A 23,217-nucleotide genomic window follows, 5' to 3' on the forward strand; every position below is an offset into this window, starting at 1 on the left:
CTGCTGCTTTGCAGGGCAGAAAGGAACTTGGCCCCCAAGGTTCCTTGGGTGTTTGTTTCAGAAAATGAGCATATGGAGTTGTATAAATACACGTGATTTTCTCAGCTTGATGGACCACGTGAGAAAGCAGAGCAGAACCAGGCAGGGAATGTGTGGAGCTTGGCTCTAACTTCACATCTGGCACATCAGGTCAGGGCCAGGGTGGTATAAGTCTGTGGAGCTATTCCTGTACGAATAAGAGTGAGTGTTCAGCACTGAGCCTGAATTAAGAAGTTCTGCTGGGAGGGAGAATGTGCTAGCCGAAGCCAAGGACTGGGTTAATACAGCTCTGTGCCTTCTACAGCTGTGCCTTCAGTTGCTGCCGGTTGCCAGTAACACGCTGCAGATGTTGTCATCGTTTCAACTGAACTTTGTGCCAGGGAGGTCCAGAAGCTGATGCTTGTACATGGGACTTTCAGACCCAGAGACCTGCTGTAGCCCTCCTGCGTTGCCTTCAGCAGAATGTCATCTTCCTGTCCCTCTTCTGTGCTGCCCAGGCTGTTTCTAATTGCATCTCTTTAGGTTGCAAGTTCATGTGGACCTGGAAGGTGCCTAGTGCAATAGAACTGCTGTCTTGATTAATGACTTGAATGCTGCTGTCGTACAAATCATCATTTCCCCCCTGCTCGGAAGTACTTGGTGAAAAGCCAGCTGCTCGGTGGTTCTGGTCCAGGCCATGCTGTCTGAACAAGTGGCTGGATTTGCCCACTGGTGTGATCTCGTCAGGAGCTGTATTTTCCATGCATGGGTGCAGACAGCTGGCAGAGCCCAAAGACTCTTGCTGGGGTATTAGATAGAGTTTATTTGCACACCTGGCTATCACATCTGTATAAAGCACCCTGACAGGCTCCTTTCAGCTCTGGAGCACTTAATAAATGTATTGTAATGGAATTAAGTTGAAAACATCAGATGTAATTGTGACAGATACAAATTATTCAAGACAAACTAGGCCAAGGTTTTGGGGCTGGGTCCTCCAGAATTGTTACCCTTTCATCAAAAAAAAAAAAAAAAGTAAAGGAAAATGGGAAATAGAGGTTAAGAGTTACTGTTTTGGGAGGGATATTTCTTTATTAGGTTTGTGTTTCTGTTTGATTACCTGCAGTGCCTTGTGGGGGGAACGTCACCACCCAAAACGGTACCGTTTACTCTCCTGGCTTCCCCAACCAGTACCCCAATTCCCAGGACTGCACGTGGCTTCTCACAGTGCCGGTGGGATATGGAATCCATCTCAACTTCACCCTGCTGCAGACAGAGCCCTACAACGACTTCATCACTGTTTGGTGGGTAGAGTGAAGGGCTGAGGGTTGACTGGAGCTGCTGCTAAGGCTCCATTTCAGAAAGGTGCTCTTGCTGATAAACGGAGCACCCATTCCCATGGTGCGTGGGCAGTGCTGTGTCAGAGAGCGGGAGTATCTCTGGGGACACCGGGATGAGGACTTGGGTTTTTTTAACTCCCCATGCTTGATAGGACCTTTAGATTGAGGACCTTGTGCTGCACGGGGCTAGCAAAATGGACAAGATGACCATCTCCAAATGCTGTTAATGTTCCTTTCCTGCAAAACGTGGGCAGGGAGTGCAGGGTTGGTGAAGGGAATGATCACTGAACATCTAGGCTGCTCGTGCTGAGTGATGGAAGTGTCATCCTTTGGGTCTGGGGGGTCTGTACAGGAGTCCTTAGCTTGCACGGTGCTTTTCCCTCCGTGTTGTGCAGCTCACAGGGGGTAGCCCCACCCTTGGCCCTATAGCAGCGCCTGTAAGACCCTATAGGTCTTCCTTGCCCTTCATTTCTGTGATCACCAGCAGTTAAAAATGAAGCACACCAGGCCCCTGCAGTGCCTGGGATTGGCAATCTCTGTCCCACGAGTTTTCCACGATGACCGTGAGTGGGGGCTGAGCTGCCGGGGGATGCAGACCAGCGTCCCGGCTGCGGCAGAGCCCTGCTCGATGCTGTCACCAGCCTGTCCCTTCGTCTCCGACGTGCTCTGCTGAATGGAAGAAGGAAAAGTCTCTTGGGAAGCCTACGGGGCTTTACAGAGACTTTATGAATGGTAAACGGGTCTTTATCGCAACCTGAATTTAGTTGAAATGAATCTTGTTCGGACTCACAGAATAGGAATTGCCTTTCGCTTCTGGTTTCTCTGACAGACATTTTCTGGGACTCTTATTTTTTCCCCTTTTGCGCTTTATCTGTGGCTGCCTGTCTGCGGAGAGAGGCTGAATGAAGAAAAAATCATTGGTAAATCATGTACATTTACCAGTGCCCCATTTTAGTTTTTCGTTTGCAATCAGAAATACGCAGCCCTGCAATCCAAGCTGATCTCCCGGCCTGCAAAGGCGATGCCAGGATGGAGTTGGGAACCGGCTGTGACCCCCAGCTGCCTTTTAAATAGCAGCAACCGGGAACTGTGACCTCTGACGCAAAATGGGCGCAGCTCTGCTGCGGTTAATGAAGCAGCACTGATTTCCCATGCACTGAGGGCTTCACCCCAGGAGCCTTACAGGCTGGGATTCTGCTTTCCTGTTTGGAGAAGGGAAGAGAAATGGCCTGGTACCAGCCTCAGGCAGCCAAGGGAGCGCACGCAGCTGTACTGGCGAAAGAGCTGGTGGCCAAGTTCTTGAGCTCGTAGCACTCAATCAATATCTGAGTTTCAAAATGTCTCTCGGTGTCTGCTGTGCAAACAGGGAGGGAAACTGCTTTGCAAAACTGGCCCTTATTTTTCAAGTTCTGAGGTTAAAAATGATGTTTGTGTTTGTAGTTGTCTGCTGGGGGAGCACTGCCCCGCCAGAGGAGGCTATCCTGGTTATAATGGAATGCGGTAAGGGGCTGGGGTCCAGGTCAGCTGCCATGGGAGCTGCTGAGACTGCAATAGAGGTGTAGAAAAGGGAGGACAAGGAAGGAAGAGCATGGAGGAGTTCCTGTACACGCAGTGTTAGGAGGCTGATAGTTGCTTAGGATTAAAGGTGTGTAATAATGCTCTTTTCTTATGTTTCTGACATCCAATTTCTAGGGATGGTCCACAGCAAACAGCCCCACAGCTTGGTGTGTTCACTGGCAACTCTGCTAAGAAATCAGCCCAGAGCTCTTCCAACCAGGTCCTGATGAAATTCCACAGTGATGCAGCCAAGGGCGGGATTTTTGCCATTTACTTCTACGGTCTGTACCGCTCACTGAGCAGCTCGTGCTTTGTACCTGCCTGTGGGACGCGGAGGGGCGTGGGTCCCGGGGGACTTGTTGAGGGGGGACAAGTTCTGGGCAGGACGTGAAAAAAGACGCTTTTCCCTGAAGCCTTGCACGAAGGGCCCAGTTTTCTCAGGCTGGAGGTGAAGGTCTCTTACGCAGCTGAGTGCTGGCAAACGGTCACGCGGTCCGTGCGGCGTGGAATCCATCTGTAACGTCGTGATAATTCAAGCACAGATCAAGTGCCTGCGAGCTAAGCGCCGTGCCAGCCGTGCGCCTCTCGCAAGGTGATGCCTGTAAATACTGTCCTCTCCGTGGCAGAGCCTGTTATGGATAGCTCCACTCTCTTTACCTAAAACTCTCCTTCCCCGCAGCGTTGGCTGGGTGCGGTATTGTCTGTCCAGTGCAGTGCTAAACCAGTTGGGTCAGCTTGGTGTCCTGTTTTAAGCGGCAGCTGTGTTCCCTCTGAGAGGTGACTGCGTTTCTCTGGGGAGGAGAAGGATTCCTGTAAATCCCTGGATGACCTGGGGATTCCTTGGTGTGAGTGCAGCTCACGCTAGAGAGATGTTGGGTGTTACGTTGAAATGAAAGCGTTTGCCTTCCACCACTAAACAAGAGCCCAACTTTAAATTGGATTAGCTAATAAGTTCCTACGGCAGTACTGGGAGTTTGGAAGGTGCAAACGGAGACCTCCCCTTGGTGTGGTCATTCGCTGGCAGCGGTGTCCGCAAAGCCCAACGTGAATGACACGATGAGTCTGTGCGGTTGCCTTAGCTTCTGCTCAGCTCTGAACGGCGAGTGTCGCACAGGCAGGCTGGATGAGAAGAATGTTTGCTCGGCTGCGGAGGGAATTGGTTTACTGCTGCAAAACACTGCAAGATTTATAGTACCAGACAATGGTGCGTATATAACAGTTATGCAAAAAATGATGGTTTAGGCAGTTTGGCTCCGAAACGAGCGGTTTGTAAACACTGCTGCAGCTCCGCGAACGCTGCCTTTTGTAAGATGAATTAGATGCTATCAGCGCTGTGGTTAGAGCCCAGCAGCAGATGTTGCTGTCTGTAATCTTGCTAGCACTTTATACCGAGGTTTCTTCAGCTTACGGTTTCTGCGGGGTGTGAAGCCGCTTGCAGGCGCGCGCGGCCTGGGGTGGGTGCTGGCAGGATTGGGTGCTGGCAGGATTGGGTGCTGGCAGGATTGGGTGCTGGCAGGATTGGGTGCTGGCAGGATTGGGTGCAGGCCAGCAGTCGTTCGTGACCCCTTGGCCAGCTGGGCACCCCAGCAGCTCCCCGGCCTGCTGCTGGAGTGCCGTTTACTGGCTTATGGCCCCCTTCCTACGTGGGACTTCAGTGTAAAGCCTGACCCCAGGGACTGGAGGGGTTGAGGAGATTGCCTCCCAGGAGAGACTCTTCCCTCCTTGCCAGGCTCCCGTTCAGCGTGCGGTGGCTTGTGCAACGAGGAAGGTGCGGGAGAAGGGAGGGAGAATTTCACACCAGGCTCGGGCAGTGCAGTCAGTTAAATCTTTTGGTGTCAGCCTTTGGGGTGTAAGGAAGCGCAATTTCCTCGGGATCTACAGCAAAGTATATTTTCATTCTGCGTCTGCGTGCTGGCAGATCTAGGACATCGGAGACGTCCTCCTTCGGCTTTAAATTGCCTTTTCCCGCACAGCAATGATCAGCACCGTGTCGGAGAACCGTTGCCCTTTTAAATGCCTGCAAAGTAACGTTTCCTTGGGGTGGAGGGAGGGAAACAAAAGAGTGATTCACAGAGCTTAAAGATTCGGTAGCATCCCTTGAAAAATGATGATGTTGCACCTATTATTAACTGGGTTAGTTCAGGTGCCAGCGCGAGCTGATGTGTGCGCGTGATGGGAAAGGGTTTTATGGGACGGTAACTCGAGGGGGTCCCGGTGCGGTTTCAAGGACGGGACTCTGTTTTGTCCTGGTGAGGACAAATGGATGTGCTGCTGAGAGGAGCTTTACGGGTGCTGTGTCACCTGTGTGCTGAAGCCATCTTAATCACACCTCCGTATTGAAATATGGCCCATTAAGGAGAGGAGATTAATGCTGTAAATGCTGGGTTATCTTTCCACTTCAATAGATGCTGTCAAGCACTTCTTAAATAGCATTTAATTGAGATTTTTGTTACCATTTCCTTTCCTTCTTCCCCCACTGTCAAACATCTGTTTACAAGATTGGAAAGAAGTGTGTTCCCTCCTGGGATGGCTCTTTGCTGTGTGGCAGAAGGGTTCTCCCCCGCTGCCTCCCGCTCCGCTCCCGTCCCGGCCCCTTTGCTCCTCCGTTCTCTGTGCTCCGGTGGTGGACTGCGAGGAAGGGGCTGCCACTTTCCTCTGACTCCCCTCGGCGGAGTTTAGCTCGCTGTCCTAGCATGTGTTTGTTTTTTCTTCTGCCTTGCACGCACGGGAGACGTAAGCCTGTCTCTCGTGTTAACCAGAAGCGGCTGCGTTCCCTCCAGCCCGTCCCAGCACCTCCAAACATCACGTTTCCCACGCGCCCGTGGGGAAGGTGCTGTCCTCCCCTGGGTTTGGGAGCGGGGAAACTGGGGCAAGATGATGGAGCAGCTGCTTCTGTACATGTGTATTCAAGCATCATGATAAGCAGCATGAAGGTTGCTGCTGGGACTCCCAGCCTTGCCATGGTGTGAAGAGTTCGACATCGTGGAGTGAGTAAGAATTAATATTTGGTGGCAGCTTGAGCTCCAGTATCTTAAATTAAAGGGCTGATATAAATTTCAGAGGAAGTTACACTTGTCCAGGGTCAGGTGCAGGGGGAGCAAAGATGCAGAGAAGTGCTGAGCAAATAGCAGAAAATGTCTTTCATTAATATTCATGTGGTTCCCGGTACCATCTCGTCGGTTTGACGGTGCTCGCAGCTCTTGTGTGTTTATTTTCAGAAGCAGCAGTGCTTCAGCCCCACGCACCCACGTGCTTGTGAGCGCCGCGTTCGTTTTGCTCGGCGTGAGCTGATCGTGCGTTTCTGGTGGAAAATGTGCTCTTTGCGATGGATTTGGTTGGGTGCCTGAGCCGTCGGGAATTGTTTCTGCCCCTGGCCGGGCTGCCTGCTTCCCATGCAGCCACGTGGGAGAAAACGCCGTGGTGGTCTGCCCTGTTTGGCCTCAGACGAGGCGCTGACGCCAAGCTTGCCGGGGTTGGTGAACTGCAGGCTACGTGCAGGATTGGCAGCTGAAAACATTAGCAGTCCTGGAGTTATTTGCAGAAGAAATTAATGAATAATTCTAAGTTAAAAGTACATAGTCGGTTTTGTGATCGCTGTTCAAGGACAGGCTATAAGGATGAAATTCTCTGAGTAATTACTGTAATTTACTTTGTGCTGGAGCAGTCTGAGGCTCTCCCTCTTGTGTGATTGACCCCGTTCCCCTGAGGTCACCAAGATCTTCTCTCTTAGTATCCCAAAAGGTTCTGGTAACATTTCCTCACGTCCGTGTCCTTCAGTAAAAGGACTAACACTGGGCACCTGCATCTCCACACACCGACAAAACTCTGTTTGCTATTAGGTGTAGGAGACTGGAGGAAGGTGCTTTGGGGCGCTCATACCTGGAGCCATCTCTGTAGGGTTTGGAGGGGGAAAGGACTGGTTGCGCTTTCGCCAGTTCCTTCTGCTTGTGGAGAGGGAGGCTTTGCTCGAAAGTCCTGTGCTTAGCGCCAGGATGGCCGTGGCTGCCTTCACCCCCAGCTTAACATTTGCTTCATTTGCTCTCTTTCAGCCTACCAGCTCTTCAGATGTCAGCCTCCGACCGTCGTTCCCAACGCAGAAATCATCACCGAGAGTGAAGAATTTCACATAGGTAGCCTCTCCCGGTCCGCTTAGCCCTCCTTTCCCCCCCACCAGGTGCTGGGAATGCCCATGGGAAGACACACATGTGTTGTCACCCCATAGCTGGGGTTTCAGATGACCTCTTCACGCGTGTCGTTGTGTGTGGCACGGGGAGCTGCGTGTGACCTTGCTCAGCCCCCGTTGTTCACACAGAGTCAGACTGATCCGATTGTCCTGAGGCTTCTCCGCTCTCTTAGTACAGAAGAAGCGTTTTGGCTTTTGTGAAAGCCCTGAGCTTGTTCGGAAACATTCCGGTATCTTTACCACAATAATAGTTTTCAGGTGTTTCAAACAAAGCATTTTGTGAAAGCTTAGAGGCCATTATTCTTTTTTTGAGAACCTTTCGCCCATATCGACTGTGCTGTTTTGTATTTTTTTTGCTGCTGTTCACGGTTACATCCACATTCTGAAGTGTGTCTGCAACCAGTGAAGTAGCCGTGATTTTTTTTAAAGCAGCTTTTCTCACTGTCTGCTCTCTTTGAGGGACGTCTCCACCTGAAATAGCTCGCACAAATCATAATCGTCTCAGCAGCATGACAGCAGTTTATCCCAACTGAGACTCCAGCGTGCCTTCCTATGCCTTTTATTTCTGCATCTGTTCCTGTTATTTCTGCACGGTCATGCCACGGCGCAGTGGCAGAGGCACGGTCGAGGGGTCTCTGTGTGCCTTGGTACCCTCTGCCCAGGCCACGGTTCAGCCTGTGTGAATTGATCCTTCGCTTGCATCGAGGTGTTCTCTGTTTCTGTCTGCAGGAGACGTAGTGAGGTACCGGTGCCTTCCTGGCTTTACCCTGATTGGGAATGAAATCCTGACCTGCAAACTAGGCACTCATCTCCAGTTTGAAGGACCTCCACCCACATGTGAAGGTAAAGCTGGGGGTGCCCAGCGTGAAGCTTCCCTACCCAGAGACTGCTGGAAGATGTGGGGGCTTGCTGGGGGCAGGTTGGATGGCAGCTGGGGGAGGTTTGCTTGCACATACTGCATCTTTGGGGTTCATTCTCAGATCTCCAGGGTCCCCGTAGTGCAAAACCACCCATCAGGACCTTGCGAGTCGGGCAGGGAGGCACCGCGGCGCAGGGAAAGGCCGTTCTCCCGACCCGCCTGGCAGCCTGTCCCGGCACTGCGCACCTTGGCTGGGTTCAAGCAACAGCCAGCACACAGCAGTGAGGGATGTGCAGGGTGACTGGTCACAACCACCTGCTGATAGACGGTAGGGAAAGTTCCTCCACCCGTTGCTGGCTCCAGGGATTTTCCAGGGTCTCTGCACAGTCTGGGGGGGGGGTTGCCTCACATCAGGTACCCCTGAGTTATACCCCAAGCCCCCCCGTTCAGGAAAGTGCTTTAAGCTTGTGCTTTCCTGAAGGGGGACAGAGCAGAGGCCTGACTGCGTTTGCGAAGTCATTACAGCAGTGGCCCAGATGTCCTTACCCCGAGCGGGGGGAGGAATTGGGCGCTGACAGTTTGCCCGTGGTACATGAACAGCCGAAGGAAGAGCGGGAGCTCCTCGGGCAAGGCAGCCCTGCGAGGAACAGCTTCTCTATTAGTGCCCCAGATTGTGTTACATGGGAGGAAAATGAAAGCCCCGAGCACGCTGCGCTGGACACCTCGCTGCCGCTCGGGAGGGCTCCCAGAGATGTTCCCATGCTGCCATGTTACCTTACCTGTCCTCTGGATTCCTGCTGGTCCTTTTGTTCGCTCCAGCCGTGATTATTTCATGTCCTTCATTCCCTCCTATCTGAACATTCTTACCATATAATGGGATATTTTTCTATAGCTTTATTCTCTCTGAAATAGCATGAACTGAAGGAGAGAAAGGGAGGTCATTCAATTATTTACTGATGGTTGTTAGCCTGGGGGTAAAGGGACTGCTTAAATTACATCTGGCCAGCAATTTATGGAGGTCAAAAAATCACTGATGGGATTAAGGATTTGGAAAGAATACACTGTTCTTTCTGGATAGTTCTGGCTGTTTTCTGTTAATACAAGTACAGTGTTTGCCCTGGGTTTTAGTGACAATTATGGATAAATAAAGATCCCTTTCTTTTTATGCTTTTTGCTCGCTTTGTGTGTTTGCCTCCTCTTCTGGGGTGGTTTTGCTGACCTTTTTATTTAGTGCTTTTAGCTGTATTTAGTATTTCCAGAAGCTGAATGGGCTGTAGTGATTAGAGAAAGGAACTGGAGTTCTTATGTCCCAGTTACCAGCTCCGTGGGTGACCTGGGATAAGGCTGTAGTTCCACACCTTGTTCTAGCCCAGGTGAGAAAGTCTCCAGGGATTCCTGGGGAGTGCTTCGCAGCTTGAGAAGAGTTGTTCGGTTGCAGTGCCGTGCATTCTGAACAAGATGTGAAATGATGCAAGGAACGTTGAAGTGGTTTGGTTGGATTGTTGCTTCTTGCCCCTTCCTTTAAATTTGGCAATTGCTTGGATCTGTGGAAGCGCAGCATGCTTCATTCGGAGGCTGCGTCGGGGTCTGGGGGTTCTCCGTGAGCCCCGAGGGTCAGCCTGTGCAGTGCGTGTACACAGGTGGGGTGGTGGCTCAGCAGGGCAGCCCTTCGTGGCCGTGGTATCTTGTGTGTCCATCCTTCCCCTGCAAAATAGGAAAAGGCATTTCCTGTTGTCTCTGCTTCGCGTCCCCTGCAGTGCACTGTCCGATGAACGAGGTTATGACGGACTCCACCGGTGTGATCCTCAGCCAGAGCTCCCTGGGAAGTTACCCTCACTTTCAGACCTGCTCTTGGGTGGTGAAGGTGGAGCCTGGGTATAACATCTCCCTCACCGTCGAGTACTTCCTGAGCGAGAAGCAATATGATGAGTTTGAAATCTTTGACGGTAAGAGAGTCGCCAGTTTGGCGTGCAGAGCAGCTGAGGGGAAAGGAAAGGAATGGCAGAGGTCCGTTAGTTGTTAAGCTCTGTTCCCAGAGCGCTCTGGGGAGAGCCTTCCACCACGACGCCTGTAACCTTCCGCTGGACTTAAAGCTCCTCCTAAGACTCATTGATTCTCTGGATAAGAAAATATCAATGATTTGATTTTTGGAGGACTCTATTTTTCCGAGGGGCGGGATTTGGCAAGCTCCGGAGAGAAATTGTAGCGTAGGTTGCTGGGAAGGGGTGAGCTGAGGAGGAGAGACTTCTTGTCCCTGAAGTCCAAGGATACCAGATGTTCTAGACCTGTGAGCTCTCATGCACTGAAGGGGGATCTGTCGGAATTCACAATGATGCAGCTTTGTAACCGAATACAGAATACAAGTGCTGTGCTGATGCTCCTGTGGTTTCCCATCGGGTCTCGAGCCGAAGGCATGCTGCCTGGAGCGAAATCCTGGGCTTGCTGCGATCAACTGAGCTTTATTTACTGTTGATTTCCCAGGAGCCAGGTGTCTGCACGGGGACTCATGTTCACAAAAACCCCTGAGCACGAGCTGCCGTTCCTGGACTCGTGGTGGAAGCTCCCGTGCTACAGCTCCACAATATGCCCGTTCCTTCTGCAAAAGCACCCCCGGGCACATACAGCCCCCGAGCGAGTGTTTGCATCTCAGCCCTGACTCTTCCTCATTCCCTCTGTCCTCGCAGGTCCCTCTGGCCAGAGTCCGCTGCTCCTGTCGCTGAGCGGGAACTACTCTGCCCCTCTGACCGTCACCAGCAGCGGGAACAGGGTCTATCTCCGTTGGTCCTCTGATCATGCCTACAACAGAAAAGGCTTCAGAATCCGCTACTCTGGTAAGCGTGCAGCAGAGACTCGATGCCTCTGCCAAGACCGTGGCCATCTCTCCAGCCAAGGATCTCCATGAAATTGCTGCGGAGGGGCATAGGCCATCTGCGGCAGCAGGAGCTGCCAAGGCCTGAGAAGGCGCAAAAAGCTGGGCTCGTTCAGAGCTGGTGGGGCTGGGGAAGGCAGGTTTGTTTCCAGCAGAAGCCTTGAAGCTTTGGCTGGTTTCTCAACCACTCTTAAGAATCAGAACCAGAACATACAACTGTAGATGACGCGGCTCTGGATGAGTGAAACGCATCCCGGGGGTTACCCACCACGGTGGAGACTGGTGTGCTGCTAGGCTATTGTGTCCTGGCAATGAGACCATTTGGAGATGTTTGAAGATTAACATCCCAAACCAGAACTCGGGGCAGGAGCTGCTTGGTGCGTGAGGCACAGCTTCCCCGCGACTGACGGTGTTGCAGCATTCGCGGCGAATGTTCGAACGACGTCGCGCTCCTGCTCAGGCGTTCTGCCGCTGCGCACGCAGGGCCGGGACGGGGAGTCTCGGTTGCTCGTGCAGCACGAAGCTGCTGGTGGATACCGAATGTTTGCTGAGAATTCCTTAAAATGAATTACTGTGTTTGGGAACTTAACAAATCTTAATTAACAGGAGTTACAAAACTGGGTTGAGAACTTGCCAGTATGTCATAAGCAAGTAATTACTCAATAAATGAATTAAGTAATATTTAATTATCAGGAATTACTCTATTTCTAGGGCTGAGTGAAACTTGGAGAATCGCCCTGCATGCTTTCCCCCTTTGACTTTGTATTTATCCATCACAAGTTCTGTATTTCTTGCACAGCCTTAGGTTGTGGCAAGCCCCGTGTAATTGCTGAGAACGGGAAGGGAGTTTATCTCAGTACAGCCCATCCAGGGACTGATTTGTTTTCCTCTGCCCTTCTCCCCAGCTCCTTACTGTAGCCTCCCACAGCCGCCAGCCCACGGGCTGATTCTCAGCCAGACGGGTCTGCACCCCGGCAGCACGGTCCGCTTCGGCTGTGACACGGGCTACCGTCTCGTCGGGCACAGCACCTCCACCTGTGCCCAGCACCCGCAGGGCTACTTCCACTGGAGCGAAGCGATCCCTCTGTGCCAAGGTGAGAGCAGGAAAACGTGTTGTTACGAGGGTCTGGGCATCCTCGGAAGGACGGGTGAAAATGCAGTAAAGATAAAAACCTGTTGTAATTCCCCCAATTCTGTATCGAGAGCAGGCTTTGAGCTGCAGGTGGGCAGCAAGGGACGCTCGTCTTGTATCCAAGGCCTTGGGAATAGATGAGCAAGGAGGGAAGGGAGTAACTCTTTGGGAACACTCAGGATGGGGGAGAACAAAAGCATCTGTGCAAAGGCTACGGCTGTAGAAGTGTCTGAACTCTCAGTAAAGACACAGCCAAGCCTCCGTTAAGGATGGGAGAAGCTATTGCTTGGAAGAATCTGGAAAGGCTGGCAGGAGCACGGATCCCGCTGAGTTTCAGTGGCTGGAATTTTCTTTGGTGTTTCTGGAAGTGCTGTCTTAGGTCTGCGTGTGTCAGTGGGGGATGAGGATTTTTTTAGGATTCAGATGGTGCCCAGTTTCTGTTGGCTTCATATAAGATTTAGGTGTTCAGTTGTTCTTTCCACATGTCCTCCTAATTAACCATAATCTTTATGACATACCATGCTTCACACCGGGCTCCTTCCAGGCGTGGGAGTGGAGGGGAGGACAGGGCAGTGTGCCCCAGGGGACTTTGCTTCTGCGCTGTTTTGTCTCCCTCACTACGTTCACTTTCTGATTGCACCTTTTTCTCAATCTGCCAGTCATCCCTGTTCCTTTGTGTTGATAAAATGCCCATCTTTATTCTGATGAAGCCTTTCAGTGGCTTTGAACATTCATCCATGCTCCAAGGGGACCGAGCACTGGGGATTAATATTGCATTGACTTCCCTGGAAACTAGCCAGAGAGCGGAGACAGCACAGGCAAAATCTCACTGCGGTGTCTGTGCTGTTGCCCAGTCCAAGCCGTAAGGAAGAGCAGGATTACTCAGTGTGGGAGGTACCAAAGAGCCTCAAAAATATCCCTTCTGTGTTCCCGAATCGCTTCGTCTCTTTGGCAGTTGCACAGGGGTGCAGGCAGTCCTGCCGCTGACGGGTGGGTGTGTGCTGAGGGTGCTGACACCCGTGGGGAGCCCTCTCAAGGCTCTATTTACTCAAAGGTGGGTGGAAAGCAGTAAACCAAGCCCCTCTTAGCCAGTGCTGTTGGCAAGGGCGAGCTGGGCAGCTGAGCACAAGCTCAGATCGTGATTTAGCCTCTGCGATAACGTGGACTGGGGCAAACGCCGAGTGCTGGAACGAGCAGACGAACGGCTCAGCAAGACCGGCAGGCGCGAGGGGCTGTCATGGCAACTGTACCTCCCGAATCCTTCACCCAGCGTAAGGAATTTCACTGTTGGACTGCGTCTTTTTAAAGGAAAAATCATGTAATCAAGAATAGGTACAAATGCCGCTATGTCTTTACTGCTCTGGTGCCCTGGAATGCCACCTGCGCCTCATGGTCGGCTCCAAAATGGATATCTACCTCCAAGAGGTATAACGGTGTGTGGGGAGTGGATTTTAAACACGGAGGCAGGGAGGAGACAAGAGAGGCTGCGTGGGGGGGTTGGGAGAGGATGTACTTGCATGAAGCATCCCCTGGCAGCGATGATATAAAGCAGAAACGAGTCTCTGAGCACCGGTGCCCAGGCCACCAGGGTGGGAGTCAGCCCCAGACCGGCCCTGGCTTGGCACTGTCTGGCCTGGAACTGGGGGGCTGGGAGGGGCTCCTGGGGTGTTACTGAGCACCCCAGGTCTGCGCCTTGGGATGGAGGGGTGTGGGAAGGGAATTTCCCCTGGGAGCTGCATGAGAAGCACTAAACCCACCCCGCACCGTTCTGGCTCAGCTGACGTGGGGAGCTCCGGGGGCACAGCCTGTGGTGCTAGTCCATGGCAGTTGCCAAGGGAGAAAGAATTTGGGGGCCAATCCGTAGCATTTCAGGTAGGCTCCTGCTCCAGTGCCACCTCTGGAGGGGTGTGTTTGTCCCCACTGACCACACCGCGAGCAGCTCGGTCAGGACCTTGCTTCTGGATGTCCCTGTCTCTGTTCAGTGAGGAGAGCTCACTGGTCGCGTTAGGTCCTGAGGCTGAAATAGCCCCTTTGGGAAAGTCCCCTCCTCTCCCTGTTTCACCCTGTTCATGTCAGGAACCCGAATTGTCACCCAGGGCCCCGAGGTGGGTGCAGGAGGTGGGTGGGCGGCAGCGAGTGCAGCAGGAGGATTCGCGGCGGAGCAGCTCCCTCCCCTGGCCTCCAGCAGCCGGGAGCCAGGGCCGGCTCCTCGCTTCTTGCCCGCTTCACCTACATCAAATCCAACATCCTTTTTTTTTCTGCCCCTCACGTTGGTCTCAAAGCCAGCTGGCAGCCTTTGGGTTTGGGCTGTACTCAATTTCTCATCTGTTCTGGTGGCCAGGACCGCGCGGCAGAGGCTTGGGAGCTCGACCCGCGACGCTGCAGGAATGGCTCACACAATCGGCTGCGTCAGGAGGAGGGGAGCTGGGGTGCCCGAAAACACATGGTCTCGTTAACAAATGACATTTCCCATAGCTCCTTTCTGCCAGCACATAATCCTCTTCCCCTTCCCTATCCCCTCTGAATAATCTTTACTACGTGCTCTGTCCTCGCTGACATTTATGGAAGCAGCAGAGAATATTCTGCGGGGAACAATCTTGCGTTGGCACAATGGAGGACACAAGATGATCTAATATGCCTTTTCTGTCTCTGCTGCCTATTTTTAAGCTGCTTTGTTTTTGGAATCCCAGCTGCAGATCTCCTTTCATAGCCTCTGTCCTTTTCCCTAGCACATCATCTTCCAGCAGACAGATTTTCTGTACCCCCGAACTCCTGTAAGTGCTCCTTTTTGCCTGGACCACGCTCTCCGTAGGTCTCTCCAAGCCAAATGCTGGTTTGCTTTGCCCTGGAGCAGCTACTCTCATTCATCGTCTCTGATTCAGGTGGATTGCAGTGCCCACAATCTGAGCCTCAGAAGTGCTCTTTAGAGCAGATGGCAAGTTTATTGCCACCCCAAGAATCAAGCTTCTCTGCTGCACGCAGGGCTCTGTAAATTAAAGCTTATGAGTACCACGTTCAGCTGAAGGACACAGGATTCGCGGGGAAGGAGGAACCCTGCCATGGGTGCAGGGCCCCGGCGCCCGCCCGCTCGCTGCCGCAGAGGTCACAGCCCCAGTGGGCGCTCCCTGCCTGATTCTTCTTCATGCTGTAGCCCGACCATCTGCAGGTGAAGAGGGTTACATGTTTTTATTCTTCTTGGTGGCTTAAGGAACTTCTTAGCTACCCACATCTGGCCCAGAAGCGCTGTATTATTGCTAACTTTTGTATCAGGGCAAGGCTTATGCAGTGGAACGACTCTAAAAGACCCAACTGACCACTGGAGAGGCAGAAGGAGGGAGCCTGCAGAGACACGAAGGCGAGTGGTAGCTCAGCCTCCCTCACCTGGCCAGCCCTGGTCTCTCCTTGCTGCCGATGTCCCTCCCTGCCAGTCCCCGTGCCTCAGTTTTCTGGTGGCAAATAGAGGTGATGAGTTTCAGCAAAGCATCAGGCTGCAGAAGAGGATTGAAGAGAGGAAGAAGAGAGGAAGGGTAAGGCTTTGCTGGGGGCCATGGTGTGGGAAGGGGGTCAGCTTGCTCACCAGCCTTTTTGGTTGGATGCAAAAAGTAATATAGAGAGAACTGCCCGGGGGAAGTGAGAGGGTAGGGCTTTCCAGGTCCCCTCTTCTTTTGCCTCAGAATGAAATTGGTATTCAGCGTGGCTGCTTGTCTAGACACCCAGCCTTGTAGAGAGATTCGCCAAGCTCCTGAGCTCGATGAAGTGACATCCGTGTGATTATCATTTCAACCAGGGATATGCCTGATCGTGCTAATACGAGCCTGCTGAATTACTCACACCTATTAGCAACACCAGCATCTGCAAGGTGCTGTGTAATTGTGCTCCAGGCTGGGGCTCCGGCCGACTCATGCAGCAGGAGTGGGATAAAAGCATCTGGGACCCGGAGCAGTAGATGCTCCAGTGGTTGTGCTGATGCCGTACACGAGAAGTTTGGTCTCTCCTTTCAGCGCTCGGTGGGCTCTGTGTCACCAGAAGGTGACTTTTCGAAGGTTGCTGATTTTCTAGCCCTCATTTGTGTGCACAGGGAGTAACAGGAAGGTGAGCGTGTGTTGGAGTAGCAGCGTGTGGCTCCAGAGACATAGGCTCAGCCTCCAGTTTGTGCATGAGCTGAGTGGGAGCAGCTCAGGCTTCTCCAGGAAGGAATGGATTTCCTTTAGAGCATTTTTAAAACGCAGACAATTGTTTGGGTTAAGACAATTAAGCAATTTGGAGCCCAAGGCGTTGGGCTCCAAATCGGTGCTGTCTAGCAGGCTCTGCTCATCTGTTGGTCTCCCAGTGGCAGCTGTGCAGGTCCCAGGCTGCTCTTCCCCCTTGTCAGCCCGTGCCTGTCCCGACGGCTGGGCTGCGCGTCTCCAGCCCCAGCGAGATGGGTTTCCCCCAGAGCCAAGACTCGGAGAGGGATGGGAACCTACATGGTGGCTTTGGAGGCAGGTCTGGGTTTGGTTTCCCAGCTCCTCTGAATGCTGATAGAGAAAAAAACCCAGACTGGAGTGACAGACTCCCAGTGCTGGTGTTCCCAGCGGTAGGGAGGCGGGTAGCAGGGCTCGTCATGTCTTGCGAAACTCTTGCGGCATAAATGAACGTGATTCTGGTCTGTCTGCATTTGGCTGTGGCTCGTATTTCTGTGACCTGCCAGTCCCCTCTCTGCCCCGTTTGGCCGCTCTCCTGGCCACAGAACTGAGGACCTCAGCAGGAGCAGTGCAGAGCATCTTCTCGGAAGTGCTGCCATCTTGAGCAGCCTTTTGGCATTGTGCCTGTTGATCGTTTTTTTTCCCTGATTTCTCCCCTTTACCTTCTCAGCCGTGATGCTAAATTTAGCCTTCCTTCTGCCACAACATCGTTATACAATTTTCTGCCTTATGTAATCCAGAAGTGCTGTTGGAAGGGGGTTTCGGGTTGTTACTGCTGCGGGATGTAAATACAAAACGCTGTTGCCATCTGATCCTTTATCTCTGTGTGAAAACTTCAGAGTAGTGTGTTGATTCGTTTTGTGTTCCAGATATCATAGAAAGTACGAGCCAGTCTTGGGAACTGGTATTCAGCGTTGGCTTTGCTGTTGCCGCACTGATAGACAGGAGTGGAAAATCTGATCCTCTCTGAAAGCAGGCGTTCACTGCAGCTTCGGGGGCTCATCACGGGGCTGGAGCTTCCAAAGAATCACAGAATGGTCGGGGTTGGAAGGGACCTTCTGTGGTCATCCAGTCCAACCCCCCTGCCGAAGCAGGGTCACCTACAGCAGGCCGCAGAGGACCTTGTCCAGGCGGGGTTTGAATATCTCCAGAGAAGGAGACTCCACCACCTCCCTGGGCAGCCTGGGCCAGGGCTCCGTCACCCTCAGAGGGAAGAAGTTCTTCCTCATGTTCAGGCGGAACTTCCTCTGCTCCAGTTTGTGCCCATTGCCCCTTGTCCTGTCGCTGGGAAAGAGTCTGGCCCCATCCTCCTGACACCCACCCTTGAGATATTTAGAGGCATTTCTAAGGTCCCCTCGCAGCCTTCTCTTCTCCAGGCTGAACAAGCCCAGCTCCCTCAGCCTCTCCTCGTAGGAGAGATGTTCCAGCCCCCTCCTCATCCTCGTAGCCCTCCGCTGGACTCTCTCCAGTAGCTCCTCATCTTTCTTGAACTGGGGAGCTTCCGTAACCAGGAAAGCTTGGGATCTGGGCTTTCAGCTCACTTCGCACAAATCCGTGATAAAATTGGAAGCTGACTGATTTCTTGGCTGTGTTTTTTCTCCTCCTCCTTCCCCAGCTCTCTCCTGTGGAGTTCCCAGAGCCCCCACTAATGGTGTCGTCTTCGGCAAGGAGTACACGGTGGGAACGAAGGCCGTGTACCATTGCAACCAGGGCTTCCAGCTGCAGCCCGGGGAGGAGCCCAGTGCCGAGTGCCTGCAGGCAGGGCAGTGGAGCAATGGCAACCAGCCCCCCCAGTGCGTGGGTGAGTGTTGGCGGCCGGAGCAGGCCCACGGGGAACTGGGAAGGCCCTTTGGTAATGTCTGACAGCTCTGGCATGGACAGCTTTGTCTCACAGCTGCGGTGTTTGGGAAACTAGGTCTCTAATCCTGCATAACTTGGATCTGATGTCCCCTTTCATGGTGTCTTGGTTTCACAGAATCACAGAATGGTCGGGGTTGGAAGGGACCTCTGTGGTCATCCAGTCCAACCCCTGCCCAAGCAGGGTCACCCAGAGCAGGCTGCACAGCACCGCGTCCAGGTGGGGCTGGAATATCTCCAGAGAAGGAGACTCCACAGCCTCCCTGGGCAGCCTGGGCCAGGGCTCCGTCACCCTCAGAGGGAAGAAGTTCTTTCTCAGGTTCAGCTGGAGCTTCCTCTGCTTCCGTTTGTGCCCGTTGCCCCTTGTCCTGTCGCTGGGCACCACTGGAAAGAGTCTGGCCCCGGCCTCCTGACCCCCACCCTGCAGATATTGATCGGCATTTCTAAGGTCCCCTCTCAGCCTTCTTTTCTCCAGGCTGAACAAGCCCAGCTCCCTCAGCCTCTCCTCGTAGGAGAGATGCTCCAGTCCCCTCCTCATCCTCGTAACCCTCCGCTGGACTCTCTCCAGTAGCTCCTCATCTTTCTTGAAGTGGGGAGCCCAGAACTGGACAGAGTACCCCAGATGGGGCCTCCCCAGGGCAGAGCAGAGGGGAAGGAGAACCTCCCTGGACCTGTTGGCCACACTCCTCCTAATGCATCCCACCTGTAAAACAGAGATGCCAATGCTGGTCCCCTTGTTAAACAGCCAGCATGCTTGCTGAAATGCCCCGAAGTGCCCCGGAATTTAACACCTATGAACATCTTTTTGTCTCGTTTCTTTTCCCTGGCTCACCACATCTGGCTTTTAGCTGTCGCCTGTCCCGATATCAACAGCATTGCGGTGGAGCACGGCCGGTGGCGGCTGACCTACGAGATCCAGTACCACTACAACGCCCAGCTGATGCTCATCTGCGACCCGGGGTACTACTACACGGGCCAGCGGGTCATCAGGTGCCAAGCCAACGGGAGGTGGAGCATAGGCGACCCGATGCCGACCTGTAAAAGTAAGAGCGGCGAAGCCCAGGAGCCGCGTGGGGGGCCTGGTGGGGGCTGGGGGCTCTGCTCTCCCTGCGGTGGGTGCGTGAGCTCTGCGGTTGGCACGCAAACGCACCACAGCCCTGGGCGCTTTGGGCAGCAGCGGGGAGCGCGGCTGCAGAGCTGCTCCAGGAAAAGAGGGTGTGGATGCGGGGAGAGGTCTCTGTTGATCTGATTCTTGGTTCTGCGAGAACTCCGGCGCGTTAGCTCAGCTCTTGCTGTTGGGTCTCAGCAGCTTAGCTGTCGCTGGTGCCAGATACTCTCAAGTTTGGTTTTAAGAAAGAAAATAAAAAATTCTGATTTAAAACCTACCCTCTTCCCATTTTATGCAAACGCCAAGTTTATGAGAGTAACAGTGTTACCTGTAAATCAAAAACACTCTTGGCAAACAAGCAGCTGGCTCAGTTGTTCTGACAGGAGTGCTGTGCTTTGGAGCTTGCCTTTTGTCAAAGGTGAGGTTTTTCTCCTCTCTCAGCACAGAGACAGACAGAAAAATGTCTCCCTCAGAATGGCAGCTTTCCCTTCCCTCCTACCTCCCTTTGTTTCTGGAGATGCAAGTGGTGACAGATGCAGTGTTACCCCTGCTAGCTCTTCCCCCGGTTCCAGGAGCGTGAGCCTGACCCCGTTTTATCTCGGCTGTGTTATTGCCACCTAAATTCGCGTGACAGGATCTTGGCAATGCACGGAGGTCAGAAGCACCCAGCGTGAGTCTCTTGATTTCTTGCAGAGTGCGAAAGCTCCAGAGGGTTTGCAGATCTTGAAGGTAGATAAAATAAAGAGCTGAAGTTTGTGGCGGGGAGCTGCGGTTGTGCGGGCTCCTGGCCAGGCTCCGGCTGCACCCTGCGAGCCGGGCTGTCCTCTGCGGGTCCCATCCCACTCAGCTCTGTTCTGGAAGTCACGGCGCGGGAAGAAGCTGGGTGTCGCTTTCTAGTTGCAAATCTCGAGCCATTTTGTGGCTTTTCTGGAAGTGAGGCTTCCCGGCTATCTCTAGCAACGGGTTAGTAATAGAAATATTCCTCTGTTAAGAGCTTCCTGGGTGAGAAACATCTGTAGTTGCTTCCTAGCCAGTTTTATCTGTAGTACTTCCCTTGTGTCCTAAAGCATAAATATTAATAGCACTTGCATTTGTCACCTCATGTAACATGACTCTGAAGTGTTGTTATTATCCATGTAACTATTTAATAATCTTTGTTACGAATTTCTGACTTCAGTAATAACTTGTGGTGGTGAGCGTCACTGAGTGCGTTTCTTTAAAAACCGCAGCTCCCTGCCTGTTCTCACTGACTGTGCCTTGGGACCTCTTTCAGTTATCTCCTGCGGAGACCTGCCGACTCCGCCCAACGGGAACAAGATCGGCACGCTGACCAGCTACGGGGCCACAGCCATCTTCTCCTGCAACACGGGCTACACCCTGGTAGGGTCCCGCGTGCGGGAGTGCATGGCCAACGGACTCTGGAGCGGAGCAGAAGTGAGGTGTCTGGGTAGGTGGGGAGTCTCCGTGGTGCGGTGGGGAAAGAGTCCTGTCTGCGTTTCAGGAGGGAGCAGGGATTGTAGGTACTGATTGAAGAAAGAACCCAGGCAAGGGCTCAGCGCTGCTGAAGCTGTAGGGTTTTAAGTAGATATAAAAAGGAAGCAGACTTTGATTCCTTGCTGCTCAGTAGGTGTGAGGTGTTTTGAGATTGGAGAGGAGGGCTTTAAAAGTGATATGTTGATTTTACTGCTGCTCTGGTTTCGTGTCCGACTGCGGAGTCTGGAGTTCAGCTCTGCCTGGAGGGGCAGGGTGGGGTGCGATGCCTTCGGGGGGCCAGGCGCGAGCCCGGGGTGACTCTGCGTGTCTCTCCTGCAGCGGGCCACTGCGGTGTTCCCAGCCCCATCGTCAACGGGCAGATCAACGGGGAGAACTACAACTACCGCGGCAGCGTGGTTTATCAGTGCAGCCCCGGGTTCCGCCTCATCGGGATGTCCGTGCGGATCTGCCAGCAGGATCACCGCTGGTCCGGGAAGACGCCTGTCTGTGTGCGTAAGTATGTGGTCAGACTGCTTTGGCCCCGGGGATGGTCAGAGGACAAGGGCACGTGTAAAGACCGTTGTCGGGAGTTTCCACGCCTGGGCTGCGTACGGTGGCTTTGCACGCGTGCAGCGAGGGTGCTGCAGAAGCTGAGGTGCGGCAGGAGTGGCAACGCTGCCATTTTGGCTGCTTTGCTGCTTCCCTCTGCTTTGAGAATTCCGCCTTCCTTTGGTGTTTTTCCTGGGCTGAATTTCTAACGGACGAGCCCAGGTGAAGGTGTGGTTTCCGAGAAGGCGGCCCGTTACCGAGGTGCGGGGAGGTCAAAGGCAGGAGTAGCCCCGCCGAGCACACCGCAGTGGTCACCGTCTTCGAGACCCATGCTCTGTGCCAGAGGAGTCAGTCCCTCTCCTCTAACACACATGCACAAGTCACCTTGTACAACCTGCTCATTTATCTTCCCAGTAAATAAGCTAATTAAGTAAGTCTCTGGAGCTCTAAGGTGTTAATAAGTTTAAGCATCTTCTTATCAATGGACAGTGCAATCCATGTATTTCATATCATAATTCTCCAGTTGTTTGCCTCCAGTCTCTCCAGTCTGGTTTAGGGCCTTATGTGCTGAGGCACAATAATAACAGCAAGATACAGAGTAAGAAATGACCTGTCAGCTTCCAGCCTAAAAATAAGAACGGGACTGAAGTTGTCAAGGTTAGCAGAGACTCCAGAATTTGGGGGAAGTCTAGGATGCTGCATGAGCTTTTAAGGAAAGAAATTATTGATAAGGCTGTCTCTGGGTCTGTAGGTAGGTTTGAATTACTCTCATGTCCGAGGATGCTCCACTGAGGAGTTTTAATTCATTTTTGCCTGCCAAGTATATCCATACTAACCTTGGATCTGGAAATCATGTTGATAGAGGTCCTCCTGCTGTCAGGCAGGTTTATGGAAATGCAGGATTTTCTAAACATCTGTTTTCATGGATCGTCTTGCTTCTGTCAGGAGGGACCAAACCCCGTAGAGCAAAGCAGATGAACGTTGCTTGTCTGTATCTGTCTTCTGACTGCTGAACCAGCACAGGGCTGGGTCCTGTTGCCTTTGTTGGGCTCTGCTTTGTGTCGGCTTCTGACTCCTGAAAGCCCACCAAGCTTTTGTGCAGAGATCTGTAGAGGTGTCTCATCTGCAGAAGTTGGCCTTGAAGTTATTACACTACATTAGGCCTTATGGATAACATAAATTTAATGTTGTTAAAGCAGAGCACTGTTGGGCTCTGAAATTAGATGCCTTGAGGCTTTATTGCTTCTGAAGAAGCTCAGGGTACTGTGTGTGTTAGCACATTATCATTTCCTATTGTCCTGATATTTTCCCTTTAAGCCTGCTACAGTTGCTTCCTCTGTGTGAATGGGTCTTTTTGATCCATGCCAACTGCAGGGAGCCGTTCTTTTCTGGGACAGAATCCATCACGTATTTCAAAACGTGTATAATCGTATTCAGAAGTACCTCAGAGAATCTGACATCTGCTTCCTGCAGCACTGAAAGGCTATCTTGCTTCATATTTTTCGGACCTGTACCTGTCACCAGCTTGCATAAGGAATAAATTCCCATCCCTGTGGTATAGTCCAGCCCTGGCAGTCAAACGTGTTATGGATCTTTTGTGGGAATTTCATCTTCCCCTCTAGCTTCTGGCTTTGGCAGCGGTACAGCTCAGCGGCTGGACTTTCACTGATGGCCCATTACCCTGTTTCAGCATGACAATAATCGATATTGCTTTGTCCTCGGCTGTTGGAAGATGTTGCATTCCTTAAGCAGCCCAAAAATCTCTGTGTGGCGTATTCTGACGTTTCTTTCGCGTGGCAGAACTTGCTGCTGTGCTCGAAGCGCAGGTCCGCAGGCGTCGCTCGCCGCAGGGGCTGTGTCCTCTCCGTATCGCCTGTCCCTGCCAGGAACCAGCAGAGTGACCCAGGCAAAAGCACCTCGAATTTCCGTCTTGTCCCGACTTACTGCTGCTGCACCCTTTGCCTCTGCACGTTCCCTGGGGGCTGTGGTTGCGGCTCAGCCTGGGACCCTTCAGCCCTTTACCTCGTCGCTGGCCCAGGTTAACATCAGCCGTAGGAACAAGAGCTACCCAAAAATTCTCATTTCAGGGAT

At 52.7% G+C, this 23,217-nt stretch overlaps 1 protein-coding gene across 2 annotated transcripts in view; it reads left to right on the forward strand.

Annotated features, from left to right (window-relative positions):
- Nucleotides 1-23,217, forward strand: part of CSMD2 (CUB and Sushi multiple domains 2) — a 306,819-nt gene that overhangs the window by 250,017 nt on the left and 33,585 nt on the right. For both annotated transcript variants that reach the window (XM_075437890.1, XM_075437891.1), the window contains 11 exons: nucleotides 1,142-1,319; nucleotides 3,048-3,193; nucleotides 6,962-7,042; nucleotides 7,825-7,938; nucleotides 9,712-9,900; nucleotides 10,639-10,785; nucleotides 11,729-11,917; nucleotides 17,755-17,940; nucleotides 18,845-19,039; nucleotides 20,378-20,551; nucleotides 20,917-21,090. In XM_075437890.1, the coding sequence (XP_075294005.1) occupies nucleotides 1,142-1,319; nucleotides 3,048-3,193; nucleotides 6,962-7,042; nucleotides 7,825-7,938; nucleotides 9,712-9,900; nucleotides 10,639-10,785; nucleotides 11,729-11,917; nucleotides 17,755-17,940; nucleotides 18,845-19,039; nucleotides 20,378-20,551; nucleotides 20,917-21,090 (1,773 nt within the window). The remainder of the gene's footprint in view (nucleotides 1-1,141; nucleotides 1,320-3,047; nucleotides 3,194-6,961; nucleotides 7,043-7,824; nucleotides 7,939-9,711; nucleotides 9,901-10,638; nucleotides 10,786-11,728; nucleotides 11,918-17,754; nucleotides 17,941-18,844; nucleotides 19,040-20,377; nucleotides 20,552-20,916; nucleotides 21,091-23,217) is intronic.

This window comes from Opisthocomus hoazin, chromosome 17 (assembly GCF_030867145.1).
Source record: "Opisthocomus hoazin isolate bOpiHoa1 chromosome 17, bOpiHoa1.hap1, whole genome shotgun sequence".
Lineage (NCBI taxonomy): Eukaryota > Metazoa > Chordata > Aves > Opisthocomiformes > Opisthocomidae > Opisthocomus > Opisthocomus hoazin.